Source organism: Lolium rigidum, chromosome 6, assembly GCF_022539505.1.
Source record: "Lolium rigidum isolate FL_2022 chromosome 6, APGP_CSIRO_Lrig_0.1, whole genome shotgun sequence".
Lineage (NCBI taxonomy): Eukaryota > Viridiplantae > Streptophyta > Magnoliopsida > Poales > Poaceae > Lolium > Lolium rigidum.
The window spans coordinates 298678957-298692894 of record NC_061513.1 but is presented as its reverse complement, the minus strand read 5'-3'; the positions used below and the strand labels follow the sequence as shown (position 1 = coordinate 298692894).

At 49.2% G+C, this 13938-nt stretch overlaps 1 protein-coding gene across 1 annotated transcript; it reads left to right on the top strand.

Annotated features, from left to right (window-relative positions):
- Positions 1-8996: 8996 nt before the first annotated feature.
- LOC124668257 (translation initiation factor IF-2-like) lies at positions 8997-12624 on the top strand. Its single transcript, XM_047205428.1, has 4 exons — positions 8997-10635; positions 10690-10793; positions 11173-11308; positions 11845-12624. The coding sequence occupies exons 1-4, from the start codon at positions 8997-8999 to the stop codon at positions 12522-12524; spliced, it is 2559 nt and encodes an 852-aa protein (XP_047061384.1). The 3' UTR covers positions 12525-12624.
- Positions 12625-13938: the final 1314 nt, after the last annotated feature.

The following is a 13938-nucleotide window of genomic DNA, read 5'->3' as shown; positions in this document are numbered from 1 at the left end:
GCAATTTGCTTCGGATAAAAATATAAATACAAATAATTGATGATGTAAACAAGAATCTTACTCCCTCCGTTCTCTTTTAGTTGACTCAAATTTAGTACAAAGTTGTACTAAATCTGAGTCAATTAAAAAAGACCGGAGGGAGTAGTATAAATAATTGACCTCATGGAAAAACGGAGATGTTTTAACACATATAGGGATGACACGGAGGTGGAGGAGCATCGTATGTAGAGGGCAACGCCGAATTGGGGTGAGAGTGCAGTTTTGAGCGGTGTGGGAGTGGAGTGGGGAGTTGTGCCGAAACGCGCTGCCTTCATCGCTTCCCAACGCATGAACATTGCACCGGGCCGGAGCTAGGCTAAGTGAAAACAATCTCGTAGTGGGACAATTTTTTGGATGCTTTAGAACTCGTTTCATGCAGGAGGCCGGTGCAGCTCAGACAACCAAACACCCTTTTTTGGCTCAGTTTTCCCGTGAGCAACTAAACACGCCCTTCGGGACTGAGCACCCCTCAAACAAAAACTTGAGATTCTCGATCTTCCACCAACTACCCAAGAATTTTGAAATGGTAGACCTCGGATCTTTGACTTGAGCAAAGCACTCGAGAGCGACAAGAGTGAGATGGAAGCAACACATACTACCTGGTGCAGCTACGTTGTTTTCCATGGGTTATACTTCTTATTACAATGTTCGCATGTCGACCCTTTCCCGGGGGACTATGCCACTAGTCCCAAATATCCTCCTCTCATTAAATATCTAGGTATCCCTCTCCACTATAATAAGCTTAGGAGGAAAGACATCCAACCTCTCATAGATAAAATATTGAAAAGAATTGCATGTTGGAAGCGTAAATTACTTTCCTATGCTGCCAGGATAACCCTAATTAAGGCTTGCCTTGCTAGCATACATGTTTATTTGCTCTCCTTTTTTAAATTCCCCACGTGGGCTTTGGATCTCATAAATACCCAAATGGACAATTGCTTGTGGAATGATTTTGAAGTGCACACGAAACTCCATCTAGCAAATTGGAGACTAGTCTACAAAAAAAAAGAGTTTGGAGGGCTAGGTATTCTAGACCTAGCTAATGTTAACCTATATCTCCTTGGGTCTTGGATAAAAAGGTATTCCAAAGAGGATGGAAAACTCTGGAAGACCCTTGTGGATACTAAATATAACGCAAGCAACCCAAACATTTTCTATAGTTCCACCACTGGGGTATCCCAGTTTGGAAAGGGGTGATGTGGGCAGTTGAAAGTGTTAAATTTGGATATAGGTGGAAGATTAGAGATAGTAGAAAAATCAGATTCTGAGAGGACACCTGGTTTGGTACCTCCCCATTAGTTGTCTAGTTCTTTGAGCTATATGTGCTTTGCAATGAACAAAATAAAATCATTGCCTAAATCTGGGGTGGCACTACCCTAATGCTTAGTTTTAGAAGTAACTTAGCAACTCCCTTAATGCAGCAATGTTATGGACTTGAGGGGATAGTCACCATCATTTCATACTCACATGAGTGTGATTCTCTAATTTGGCAATATGAAAGTTCTGGTGAATACTCCACTAGCTCACTTTATGCCATTATTAACTTTGGCGGGGTTACTCCCATTCATATTCTTGTTGTTTAGCAACTAAACATACCCCCTAGAGTGCATTTGTTCCTTTGGTTACTGTCTCATAATAAGTTCATGACTAGAGACAACTTGCCCAAAAAAACATGAATAAACCTGTGTGCTGCATTTTCTGTTATGAAGATGAAAGCATTGATCATCTTTTCTTCCAATGCATAGTGGCTAAACAAATCTGACACCTTGTCTCTGAGTTTTTTAACACTCAGTTAGGGGAGGATTATTTGTCTATTGTCGGGTTCTGGTTTGCAAACAAAAAGCACCCAATTCTCAATTCTATTTGTGCTGCTATCCTTCGATGCATTTGGAAATTTCGTAACGAGATGATCTTTAACGGGCAACCTTGTCTTAACTTGCACCAGATTTTGTGGATGATTCTTCTTTCAGTTAGAAGATAGAAGATCATCTTCAAGAACTAGATGCTCCCTCTCGTCGATCGCTTCTGCGAGCATGTATCCTGCGAGCATGTATCGAAGGAGCTGCCAGGAACCTTCAGGATCCAAGGTGGCTGACTGATATGCTGCCTCGTTCGGGTTCATGCCCATCCTCTCCAACAACTAAGAAGACGACGCCACTTGGAACTTGGTCCACTCTCACCTCGACCCTGGAAGCATCGACATGTATTTCTCCTGAGCTTGATGAAGCCTCAGGTTTTGGTCGAGGAGATGTTTCAGTGCGTCGGCTTCCTCTAGCATTTAGTTTTTAGTTTTCCCCTAGTATGTTCTTATGGATCAGATACTTTGAAAAGCAACTTTCTCTTTAGTTTGTTTTTGTAATAACTCAGAATATCGGGCCAGATGTTGGTTTCGTCGATTTGATCACTGGAACCGTGGAGGTTCTCCTTGTTAATCTAAAAGAAATCTTATAAATAATTGACCTCATGGAAAAATGGAGATGTTTGAACACATGTGGGGTTGACACGGAGGTGGAGGAGCGTCGACTGTAGAGGGCAACACTGAATCGGAGTGAGAGTGCGGTTTTGGGCGGTGTGGGAGTGGAGTGGGGAGTTGTGCCGAAACACGATGCCTTCATCGCTTTGCAACGCTTGCACGTTGCACCGGCCGGAGCTAGGTAAGTGGAAACAACCTCGTAGTGAGACAAAAAAAAATTGGATGCTTTAAAACTCGTTCCATGCAGGAGACCAGTGCAGCTCAGACAACCAAACACCCTTTTTTGGCTCAGTTTTTCCGTGAGCAACTAAACACGCCCTTCGGGACTAAGCACCCCTCAAACAAAAACTTGAGCTCCTTGATCTTCAACTACCCAAGAATTTTGAAATGGTAGACCTCGGATTTTTGACTTGAGCAAAGCACTCGAGAGGACAAGAGTGGGATGGAAGCAACAGCAACACATACTACGTGGTGCAGCTATGTTGTTTTCCGTGGGTTATACTTCTTATTACAACGTTCCCATGTCGACAGAAAAAGTTTGGCATGGCAACTTGCCGTTTCCCGGGGGACTATGCCACTACTCCCAACAAGATGGCACACACAATGATGCACGCATAGATAGATCATGAACGTCGGCGTGTCGACACAGAAGTTACTATGCCACTACTCCCAACAGAATGATGCACACAATGATGCACGCATATATATAGATTGGAGATGATGCAGCCACTGATTCACGGTCATGGAAAGCGCAGCGAGGGGTGTCCTAGATCCCCAATCATCACTCGGGCTATGTCCCTACCTGAAAAAAGCTCTTTTGTGAGCAGCGAACGTTGTAAAAGGGACGGACGTCCTGCGTGAACCGAGACACGGCCAACGCAACGCAAGGAAGAAGGAAGCAGGTCGCGGGCCAGCACCGTCGCAAAAACATCGCTTGCCGGAGCAGCGCGACATCGCCAGAACAGGAGGCGGGCACAGTGGTTTGACCGTGCGCGACGGTGCGCCGGCCGGGCGGCGTCGTCGGGGACCTGGCGTCGGTGATCGGGCGGTGCAGCTGGATAGAAGAAGAAGAATAGGCGGTGCGGGGCCGATGATGGGTGGATGGATTCATGGATGGATCCGTCCAAAAGCGACACTGGTGGCCCGTGGCCCGTGTCCGGGCCCTGTTCTGTGCATGCTATCTCTTCGCAGTTCTGACGCTGTCTGGCTCGTCGTCACGGACCCAGGGTCCGTTGCCTTTGACCCATCCCTTCCACGGCCAGGGCCAGACCCCGCGCTGGCGCTGCGGTAGCTTCGGTCACTCGCCTGCACCTGCACGGCTTGTCCCCTCGCTTTTCACGTAGCAGCGTCATCTTTCTCCTTCTTCTCTCTCTGCTCCGATCTGCCGTTGCGCCGGTGACTGTCGACCGATCCGCCACGAGATCCACGGTAAACGGAAGGTGGACCTGCGCCGGTGCCGGTGTCTACCGAGGGCGCCGTCGCGTGTCGACGGACCTGCGCCGCTACTACAACTACGACATACACCAACCTTCTCCTTCCTGCCACCTGCCCGTCTTCCTTCGTCTGTCTCTGTCCCGACTCGGCGGCCATTAAACCGTTGTCTTGTCATGTTCCCCAGGGAGAACGCCGTTTACTACGTGCGTGCAATCCTCGGGTGGGTTGATGTGGCCGGGCCCCGACGCCGCATGATTGCGCACGGATCGTGAAAGCTACGGCGAAAATGGACACGGGTTCTTCTTCCGTCGGTGGTCATCGGTTTTCTGGGTGTCCGTTTTGGAGCTTTTTTCTTTTGATGACTCGCCAAAACACACACTTCGCCGCTCCTTGGAGAGCTCACGGCCCCATGAAAATTGTAACTGCTACGCCATTTTGTTAGGAGACGATCTTTCATGGGGAAAATGAGAAAATACCATCGCATTTGGGGTTTTCTTGTCACATGATCACCACCTTTGGCCTTTTGAACACATATAAATATCAATTTTAGAGTAAGCCTGTAACACACATCACTGATCTTACCGGTTAGACGTGTTAAACCGTTTTCCAACAGTTGGGTGCACCTCTCAAGGCTGCGTGACAAGTAGGGGTGGAATCCAGACGAGCCGAGCCGGCTCGAGGCTCGGCTCGAGGAAAATCGAGCCGAGCCGGGCTTGGCTTGCACCAAATTAAAACCTGAAAAGTAGGCTTGAGGCTCGGCTCGTGAAGGCTTGAGGAAAATTGAGCCGAGCCAGGCTTGGCTTGCACCAAATTAAAACCTGAAAAGTAGGCTTGAGGCTCGGCTCGACCGGCTCACGAGCCGTCCACCAAAATCCCCAAAATCACCGAATCCCCTCCACATCTCATTTTTTCCTTTGATCTTCTCTGGTCTCAGCTCTCCATGAAACTAGGTTTAGCAGCAGCCAGCCAGCACCCGCACCGGCGCCGCCAGCCCGCCACCCGCGCCTCCCCTACCGCCGGCCACCACAGCCTCCATCTCCGTCGACCTCCCATGGATTCCGACCAGCAGGACCTCCATGAAGCATGAAGAATGTGCCACGAGAAGTCATGTGGTAGGGTAAGCCGTGTCAATTATGCTTTATGAACTAACCCATCATATATGTTCCCTTGTGTTGTCTATGTGGGTTAGGTATCTTTCCATGGGCATGCATCAAAAGTGAGATCTCATATAGCCCATGAGAGGATGACGTCAAGTGGTGATCGTCATCAAGGTTGAGTTGGGCAAGTTCAAGACTGAGCATCTCAAGAGGATCATGTGCTTGAAGCTTGCCGTCCATTTTGGTGATAATGGACATATGAAGATGTGCATCAATGGAGCTTTCCCATCATGGTGTATGGGGGAGCATTTGTGAGTCTTCACGAAGCAACAATGATCAAGTGAGGCATTCCGGATTGAGTTGAGCTTGAAGATCTATCATCGAGATCAAGTGGGATGCGCAAGGCAAAGGTATGGCCTTGCTAGGTTTTGCTTTTACCGGTCTCAAGGTGGTTGTTGGGAGACCGGGTTATAGGATACATAGCCGCACTATCAAGAGGGGCTTTCGGTTGGGTAACTTGATCACATCGTCTTAGGGAGCTCAACCCTTTGCATGCTTTGCATTCCATAAATCTATTGCTTCTTGGTGTTTCTCTGTGTGAGGTTCTTGAGCTTGTTGCTAGCTTTACAACAAGCCCAAGTTCATCGAAAACGGAATCCATATGCATCTTCTATTGCGTTTTCAAGCTTGGAGGTTTCACCGGTGTCTCTTTTATAGATAGGTCAAACATTCATCTTATGGTTTTTATTCCGTGGGTGGACAATGATGTTTCTATGCATAAAGTTGTAGGGCTTGTTGTCCTGATTCCAACAAGCCCAAGATCATCGAAATCGGAGTCCGGACGCAAAAGTTATCATGGTTTTTGTAAACCATGTTTTCATGTTTGGCCCGGTGGCGCCGGCTGTCTGACCGGCTCGTCCGGCACAGACCGGCTCCCACACCGGTGCCATCCGGACGGTTTCCAGGGGGCTTTCAGGGGCGCCCGGTCCCTGGCCCGGTCGACCGGGTTTTCCGCCAGGCGGCCCGGTCCCTGGCCCGGTCTGACCGGGTTTTCCGCCAGGCTGCACGAAAAACTCCCAGATCTGCCCCAAACGGTCATATTTCGTTTGGCTATAAAAGGGGCTTCTTCCCCAACAGTTTTCTAGGGTTCTTGAGCACGTTTTGACCACCATTGTTGAACCTCTTGAGCTTGCTTCCTCTCCCTTCCCTCCCATGTTTCTTACTCATTCTTGAGGGATCTAAGAGAGGAGATCTAGATCTACAACCTCCACCAATCCATTTCTCCTCTAAGTGAGGGGAACTCTTGGGATCTAGATCTTGGAGTATTTTGTTGACTTTCCCCATTGTTCTTCCTCTCCAATCTCATCTTAGCATTTGTTGCTTGGGTGGGATTTGAGAGTGAAGGATTTGAACACCTCTAGTGTTCTTGCTTTGCATCATTGCATAGTGTTGAGCTCTCCACCACGATTAGTTCGAGTGAGAGACCGTGAGCTTGTTACTCTTGGAGGGAAACCTCCTAGTTGGCTTGGCGGTTGGTGCTCCGGTGATCTCTTCAAGAAGATTGTGAAGAGGCCCGGGCTTCTCCTTCGTGGAGCTTGTGAAGTGGTTGTGGAGCTTGCCATCTCCGGAGCGGAGGAAAAGCTAACCATAAGGAAAGGGCCATTATCCTTCGTGGGTGTGGTTCGGAGAATAGGGTGAGCCTTCGTGGCGCGGGGAATCCTTCGTGGGACCTCCACTCCTCCAAACGTGACGTACCTTGTTGCAAAGCAAGGGAACACGGGAATACATCCTCGTCTCCGTGTGCCTCGGTTATTTCTATACCCGAGCTCTCTTTCCTTATGATAGCCATCGTGCTTGAAGTACATATATCTTGCTATCACTTGTGCTACATATATCTTGTGCCTATCTTGTTTAGCTCTAGTTGTTATTGTTATACTTAGTTGAGCTTAGCATATCTAGGGTTTGTGCTTGTAAACTAAACGATAGTTTAATTCCGCATTCTTACAAGACAAATCCGAAAGAGTTTGTAATTGCCTATTCACCCCCCCTCTAGGCGACATCTCGATCTTTCAGTATGGAGCTCCCGGTGATGGTGCAGATGACTATCTTCGGATGGCGGAGTCCACTGCCCTTGATTGTTTCTACCGGTTCTGCAGGGCCATCATAGCAGTGTTCGGGGACTTTTACTTGAGATCACCCACTGTCGAAGACACTCGGAGGATCCTTGCAACAAATGAAACTAGGGGTTTTCCGAGGGATGTTTGGAAGCATTGATCGCATGCATTGAAAATGGAAGAAGCCGTCCGTTTGCGTGGCGAGGAACGTACAAGGGTCACAAAAAAGGCCGCATCGTGATACTTGAAGCGGTGGCTAGCCATGATCTCTGGATTTGGCACTCTTTCTTTGGTATGCTCGGATCCAACAATGACATCGACGTGCTAAACTCGCTCCCGATCTTTTCCAAGCTTGTTGAGGGTCATGCTCCCCCGGTGAACTATGTGATCAATGGTCGGCACTACAACAAAGGATACTACCTTGCAGACGGTATCTATCCAAAGTGGGCAACATTTGTGAAGACTATCTCGAGACCCGGCACCGCCAGACATTGCGAGTTTGTCAAGAAACAAGAAGCTTGCCGAAAAGACGTCGAGCGTGCATTTGGTGTCCTCCAGCAGAGATTTCCTGTCGTCCGGTTCCCCGCTATGACTTGGTCCAAAGATCAGATGTGGGAGGTGATGAACTGTTGTGTGTGCCTACACAATATGATTATTGAAAATGAGCGAAAACATCCGGTTCCTCTGGCTGAGCAAGAAGCACCATATGAGCCTAATCACCAGGTGCCGACATCATGGGTCGTCTTCATTGCTATGCGCCAGGAGATTCGAGACTCTACAATGCATCAACAACTGCAAGATGATCTGGTGGAGCACATATGGACGCTCCGAGGCAACGCCAATACCGACGCCAACTAGTCTGTCTTTATTAATTTGTTTCAAAACTTGTAAAATTGTGTGCTTCATTTGTTTCAGCACTTGTTAAACATTGTACTGATTTTCGACGAATTTGTTTCAGCAATTTTCTGAATCTTGTTTGCCGAACTTGTTAAATTTTATGTCGAATTTGTTTGAAATATGTCAAATGGCCGAAGTTGGGGTGTCCTGCCGGGGGACGGCTGGAACTTCGGCGCTCCCCAGCCAAATTTTCCTCCAATCCGCGGAGTATTAAATTCGGCAAACTGCGTTATCGAATGTATGTGTTCGCTCTTTTGATGTGGTTGTTTGATCCTCGGTCTATGGACCGGGGGCCTAGAGGATAACACTACGTGTTCCGCACATCGGCCTAAAAATTGTATTTATACGTGCAAAAGGCCAAAAATGTTGGCTAGTATGTGATAAGATGATCCAAAATAAATATGATTGGTTTTTTTGGTCATTTTCTCTCTTCCGTCGCAAGCAGCAGATGAGAAGGCGGCCGGTGAGGTACAGTCTAGCCCATCGCTTCCCGTTCCCGTTCCCACGCCACTACACCAGTAGGCTTGTACAGTACACTGACCTTTCTTCAGGTCCGTCCGCTTCTTCCCCAACCTCGGTTCCCGCGCCGACGAGAAGGCTGCCACTCATACTGCTCACTTGGCTGCCTGGCTTTCCTTCCTCACGACGCGTCCATCGATCCCGTCCCGTCCGCGGCGCCGCTCACCCCACACAACCCACTCCCACTGACGCCACGGCCCACCCTCCACATAGCCCCACCTGTCATCTCCCCCCTTCCTTCGTCCTCGCGGCGCGTGCCGAGGTGGAGGGTACCTAGCCTAGCTCTAGCTGCCGTTGCGTGCCACCTACTACAACATCCTCCGCTTTCCTGCTCCCGGACCCAGGTAGGGGTCGGCGAAACCAGCAACACTACACTACACCGGAGGAGTGGCCGACTGGCGAGTGGCGAGTGGCGAGCGGAGGATGGGCGGCGGCAGCCTGGCCATCGTGGAGAAGAAGCCGCCGCTGAACGCCGGGGGGTGCGCGGGCGGGGTGCTCTTCCACCTGCTCGACTGGCACCGCCGCCTCGCCCGCAAGCGCCGCCTCTTCTCCCCGCGCCGCCTCCTCCCCTCCGCCGCCCGCTCCTCCAACACCCGCCGGCTCCTCCCGGCCCCGCCGCCGTCCCCCGCCCCGCTACCCCCGCCTCCTCGCCCCGCGTCGGGAATGGCCGCCGCCGGTCCCGGCGTCGTCGCACGGCTCATGGGCCTCGAGTCCTGGCCCGCCGACGCCACCGTTGCTACCCCTACGCCCAGGCCGCAGAAGCAGCGCAAGGTGGACGCGGCGCCGGCGCCGGCACCGCCGGCGGCGGTGCAAGAAGGCGCCGTGTCGTCGGTGGTGGTGATGCTGCCGCCGAGCCGGCGCCCAACAGCCCCAGCCCACCCCCACCCGCACGCGCAAGCGCACGCGCACGCGCGGAGCCACCACAGCGCCGACCTGCCGGCGCGGAGCCCGAGGCGGCCGCGCCTCGTGCACGCCGCCGCGGCCAGGCTGCTGGACCCGGGATCCTCCAGGGGCAGGGGCAGGCTCGCGTACGCCTGCTCCTCGCCGCAGCACCGCGGCCACGCCGGCGGCACGCTCCAGGACTTCCTGTCCCGGTCCGACAGCCTGGCCGCTCCCCCGGTGGATGCGGAGCGGGTCGGTTCTTCGTCCCGGTGGCAGCATATGCAGCACTCCGTTGACACCGCCATGGGCGGCGATGCTGCTGCTGCTGGGTTAGTGATGGGTGGTAGTGACACGATTGTGGTGCCAAGAACAGATTTTGGTGATGCAGACACTTCTGTATTGGATGCAGTGCGCAAGGATTATAGATCAAGAAATGGGGGAATGGGCAGCTGTGCCCGGGTCAGATCGAGCAGTGCCGGCGCTGTAACAAGGGCTGGAGAACAGAGGCTGTTGCGCAAGCGTGGTACCTTCTCAAGGCCGGATGCTCCGAGGAGTGCTGCGTCTGGAAACTTGGTTAGTTCAAGGCATCCGATTGGCAATGCTGGTGGACTGGCACCTGGTGGTGGTTGCAGTAGGAGGGCGGCACGCAATTCCGGTCCAAGCAGGGAGCTGGTGAGCTCGATCACTCCGCAAAGAAGCACTCGCAGAGACGGGATCGATCGTAGCGGGCTGGCGTCCACAAGTAGGAATGCAAGCAATGCATCTGGGCCGAGAAGAGGATCACGCAAGAAAATCGACCGTAGTACGGCTGGCAGTAATAACAGAGAAGACCGTAATGCAGCTGCATTTGCCTCTGGTTCATCCACGAGACCGGCGTCCAGGGCTTCGTCGCTCGGCCAAGTTTCAGAGAAGAGAGGGTTCCGAAGCACGCAATCTGATACCAGTGGTACAAGAATGCCAGCAGCAGATCCCAAATGTTTGGAAGCTGAACATCGAGTAGCGGGCGGTACATCTGAGAAAGAGGAGTTTAGCAGGTTGTTGAAAGCGAAAATCGATGAGCTTGGCCTGTCTGATAAGGTTGCACCAAGTGATGCTCATTCAGCAAACTTGACCGTGTCATTGCTCCAGGAGCTCATCGCTGCCCTTACTGATGACACAAACACCTCGGCCTCTCAATGCAGTAACTGTTCCGATTCATCAGCTCCTCTGAACAATGCTGACACAAACACTTCAGCCTCTCAATGCAGTAACTACTCCGATTCATCAGCTCCTCTGAATAATGCTGGCACTGTATGCAAGTCCAATGATCAATCTCCTGGATTTCACAAGTGTTATCAGGTCAGTTTGGATGTTTCCGTGTTACATCATTGTGCCATCTATTTAAAAGTCTTATCTTCACTTCAGAATTTATTTGATCAATGATGAGAATACTTCTTTGATATTTGCCTTTCCATTTTCTGTTTGTTTACTATACATAGACTGAGATTCCACTGCTAATATGTAACACTTTGTCTAATGGTATTGACTGCAAAGGAAGCATTTGCATGAATCCATGACTGGTACATTTTGTGAATTTGTTAAAAATTGTAATTAGACATTGTCAAGCCTTTGATGATGTAATGCTGTACTTGACCTAACAATCTGACATTCATTTTACTGTGGTCACACTATTGTTTCTTGCTGGCTATTGAAATTTTGAAACATTCTTCTGTTCTAGTTCCAGGGTGACCAAGAGGCTGATTTTTCCGTTACTTGCACGAATGATGAGCCCAATCAGCCAAGTCCAACATCAGTCCTCGAAGCATGCTTTTCAAATGATGCTTCCTCCTTAGGCAGTCCAGTTGAAAAGAATGGTAAACATTTTTTATCACCTTGAATTTTGAGCTAGAATGGAAGAGTATACTTGGTAGCTAGTAATCCCAGCAAAATTTAAGTTTGTAGCTGTCTATAGAGCTGGGTTGAATGACTTATTCTTCAAAAAAAAATGAGCTAGAAATATATATTCCCTTAATTAATTTACATAACTTCGTTTGCTGAACTCAAGTAAATAAACGTGTTGATAAAACTTCAAATGAATACCTATGTTTTGCACAAAATGCATCTGGTCACAAAATTGATTGCTTTAGTGCACATCTTGCGCTTTATTGCGGATTGAAGATCATAATCACAATGAGTAGCAAGAGCAATAAATAATCTACATGTATCATTAATATTTGAACTATTATCAGACTGTGCTGTTACAATATAGTTAACTTCGCTTGGCTTAGAAATGTTCTTTTCCGGAGAGAATCTTAAAACAGTTCTTAGTTACAGACCAAACTGGGTTAGTAGATTTTGGCGTGCATGCTAGTTGATTATAATGATAACCTATTATTTGTTTCGATTGCAGAGGGTAAAGAGTTTTTTGTTTCAATGGAGAACAAGATGGAAGACCTCTTCAATTTGGACTCTGACATGGTAGATTTGGCCATGTCCATTGACACAACAAAGACTGATGCTCACGGCAGTGGTGAAATTCCACATGTTCAGAGTTTTGCGGCACAAGATTTCAACTTCTTAGAAGGGAGGCTCCACAGCATTGGAGAGGCTATTGCAAACACCGAACTGCTTCTGGACAATAGCCTTTTCTGCGGCACACCATCAACTCTGTCTCTCCACTCTTTCATCGTCGAAATGTTGGAAACTGTCGAGGGTTGCTTCTGCGACGGATCGGAGAGCCTAGGTTTCGAGGAAGAGAACAAGTACCACCGCACCAACTTCCTGTTCGACTGCATCGTCGAGTCGCTGGATTCAAGGTTCCGCAACTTCGGCAAATGCGGGTACAAGGCGTGGCTGAGGCTCCCTCTCACTCTAAGCAACGACCTGCTGAAGAGGGACGTATCCGAGGAGATCAGCAGCTGGATGGACACCGTCGAGGTTCCTCCGAACCGAGCAGCCGAGAAAGAGCTGGACCAAGTGGCTGCTGCCAGCCGGGACGCATGCCAGGTGGAAGCGTTCAACATCAGCGTCGCGATCGAGAATGACATACTTGAGGCCCTTGTCGGTGAGTTTGCATCCGACCAATGCTGAAGGGGATCTTTCTGGTTGACGTGATCACGTATAAGTAACACTCTGCAGATATGTACCATATTTCTCCGCAAGGAAAATTTGTACAGTCATGTAAGATCGAAACGGCTCAGGGTTATTTCACTTTTTGTACTCTCTAACTGAAACGTGCTCCTACCAAAAGTGTATGCACTGTCCTCACTCTCCCGGGCATTTCTTCCCTTCCACTGAATAATGTTAAGAACTTGAAGTTTCTTTGTTCTAGAGTTGTAGACTGGAGTTCCTTTCTTACCAATTCCTGTCTGAATCACTGTAAAATTACTGCATGTTACCAACAGTCTACACCTTTGCGTGTTGATGGAAGAATGGCATCGCGTGCTGCACCTTTTGCTGGATCTATCATGAAGCAAAGGCTTGGCGTACTGCCGTTGGATCGTCTAGTTGCTAATCCATCTGAAAATTGTTAATGTGTCTCTTTATCTCAAAACACTTTAACCTTTCCGGCATCATGCCGTTGTGATCTGTGAGCGGAGCTCCCACTGAGCAAAGCTGGGATTTTTGTTGCTGCATTTCCTGGACTTGCTTTTGTCTGAAGCAGCACATAAACTGGGTAGGAAACAGGCAAGCATCAGAGAACAAATTGTGCCGGTTCTCGAAGCAGAGCGTCGTCTCTGTGTATCCGGAAAGGCATTCCTCGATCGACTTAATCTACAAGAGAGATAAGGAGCCCCGTTCCTTGAAATGCTCTTATCACAATACTAGATTATTACGAACTTTTCCATGATTTGCTGTCAGAAAAACTCTTCCCATGATTTGCTCTCTGCTATGCGGCTCATTTGGATTTTGAAATAAACAACCGGATTGGAACGGAGACTATGGCACCAAGCCAATGTGCTGATCAACCCGAGTCACTGACGAAGTGGGTAGATTCAGACAAGAGTCATATCATGACAGAACACAGCAGCAACGCTGCCGGAGGAAACATGCAAGGATGAGAGAACAAAACAGTGCCGGTTCTCGAAGCATAGCATTCTCTGTAACCTGAAAAGCATTCCTCGATGGACTTAGTTTACACAAGATATATTACTCTTATCAGATTAGTATATTATCAAGAACTTTTCCGTGTTTTGCTCTCTGTCTACCGCTCGTTGGGATTTTCGAAGTGAACGGCTGAATTCGAACGGTGACTACGAGTAGATGTGGCGTGACTGACAAAAAGATCGGGGGGATGCCAGGGATTTGAACTCGAGAAAACATGAATGATCAACAACACTGTAACGAGGTGGGTAAATTTCAGACACGAGCCACGGGGTCTAGGAGGTGTGTGGTGAACTGACAGAAGAGATGGAGCCATGCCAGGATTTGAACTCGAAAAACATTAGTGATCAACAACAGTGGAACGAGCTCTGTGGGTAAAATTCATACACGAGTCACGACA

Excerpts from the sequence above, each read along its gene's own strand:
- LOC124668257 (XM_047205428.1), top strand. The coding sequence starts at position 8,997 with ATGGGCGGCGGCAGCCTGGCCATCGTGGAGAAGAAGCCGCCGCTGAAC. Across the intron at positions 10,636-10,689 it reads CACCTCGGCCTCTCAATGCA|CCTCTCAATGCAGTAACTAC; the intron begins GTAACTGTTCCG and ends CAAACACTTCAG. Across the intron at positions 11,309-11,844 it reads CAGTCCAGTTGAAAAGAATG|AGGGTAAAGAGTTTTTTGTT; the intron begins GTAAACATTTTT and ends TTTCGATTGCAG.